We start from the raw sequence: 1,262 nt of genomic DNA on the forward strand, positions 1-1,262 counted from the left end.
TTAACCTTTTAAAGCATAAATAAAAAATGCCAACAATAAGGTTACAAAGTAGCGACAGTGAAGTATTTGAAGTTGATGTTGAGATTGCTAAAGCATCAATGACAATCAAGACAATGTTGGAAGATCTAGGTATGGATGACGATGATGATGAACCTATCCCATTACCAAATGTTAATGCAGCTATTTTGAGAAAGGTTATTAACTGGGCTACTCATCACAAAGATGACCCGCCACCACCGGAAGATGATGAAAATCGCGAAAAACGTACTGATGACATTGACCCTTGGGATCAAGAGTTTTTAAAAGTTGATCAAGGTACATTGTTCGAATTAATTCTTGCAGCAAACTATCTGGATATTAAAGGATTGTTGGATGTGACTTGCAAAACTGTTGCTAACATGATTAAAGGTAAGACACCCGAAGAAATTCGAAAGACATTTAATATAAAAAATGATTTTACACCAGAAGAAGAAGAACAAGTTCGAAAAGAAAATGAATGGTGCGAAGAAAAATAACATTTTAAAAAGAAATTAAGTATAACTATTATTTATGAAGTTTAGTAAAAGAATATTTCTGATTGAAAGTCATTTACATTATAATTGGGTAAGCTTCATAATGGTGTTCTTGATATTGTTTATAAGTGTTTAAGTATGATAAATACTGTTGAAATTCAGTAGTTATGCAACTTCCTAATTTTTTATATTAATACTTTCTTTTTTTTTTTTAATTAGTAAATAAGCTTTATTCTTCGTATACTTTATTTTGGTTTGCATGTTATATTACTGTTTATATTTTATGTTATGCATAACTTAAGATAATAGATTTTTTTAGCCTTATGTAAACCATTCTTATTAATATAATAGTTTATTGATAGTATCTTATTATATTTAAACTGCTGCATTTATATATTTTATTTATACTATTTTTAATAATATTTATATTATTTTTAAATTGTTCAAAAGAGTGTTAAATATAGGTTAACCAAATTCAAAGAACATAATAGTAATACTATCTTGCTACTTAAAAGAATAAAACTTTTTTACACATGCAGTTTTAAGTCTTTTTAACACAGTGATATTTTAGCTTTGCCACAGATCTATGCCACAAAGTTAACTAAATTTAGACCAGTGTAGTTTGATAGTTATGTTACATTTATCAATTCTACATGGTAATATTAGCTCTGGCATAAAAAAACTAATTAGGTTCAAAATGTGGTTGTTGTCATCAGATACTGTTGATATACTATGACCTAAATACCTAAA

The 1,262-nt window shown here is 27.4% G+C and overlaps 1 protein-coding gene across 1 annotated transcript in view; it reads left to right on the forward strand.

The window, feature by feature from the left end:
* The window catches only part of LOC100212686 (S-phase kinase-associated protein 1), a 1,018-nt gene extending 142 nt beyond the window's left edge, over positions 1-876 (forward strand). The window contains exon 1 of the mRNA XM_065820716.1: positions 1-876. This exon is cut by the window's left edge and continues 142 nt beyond it. Within this exon, the coding sequence (XP_065676788.1) occupies positions 27-515 (489 nt within the window). The 5' untranslated portion in view covers positions 1-26 and the 3' untranslated portion in view covers positions 516-876.
* Positions 877-1,262: the final 386 nt, after the last annotated feature.

The sequence above is a fragment of the Hydra vulgaris genome, chromosome 15 (genome assembly GCF_038396675.1).
Source record: "Hydra vulgaris chromosome 15, alternate assembly HydraT2T_AEP".
Taxonomy (NCBI): domain Eukaryota; kingdom Metazoa; phylum Cnidaria; class Hydrozoa; order Anthoathecata; family Hydridae; genus Hydra; species Hydra vulgaris.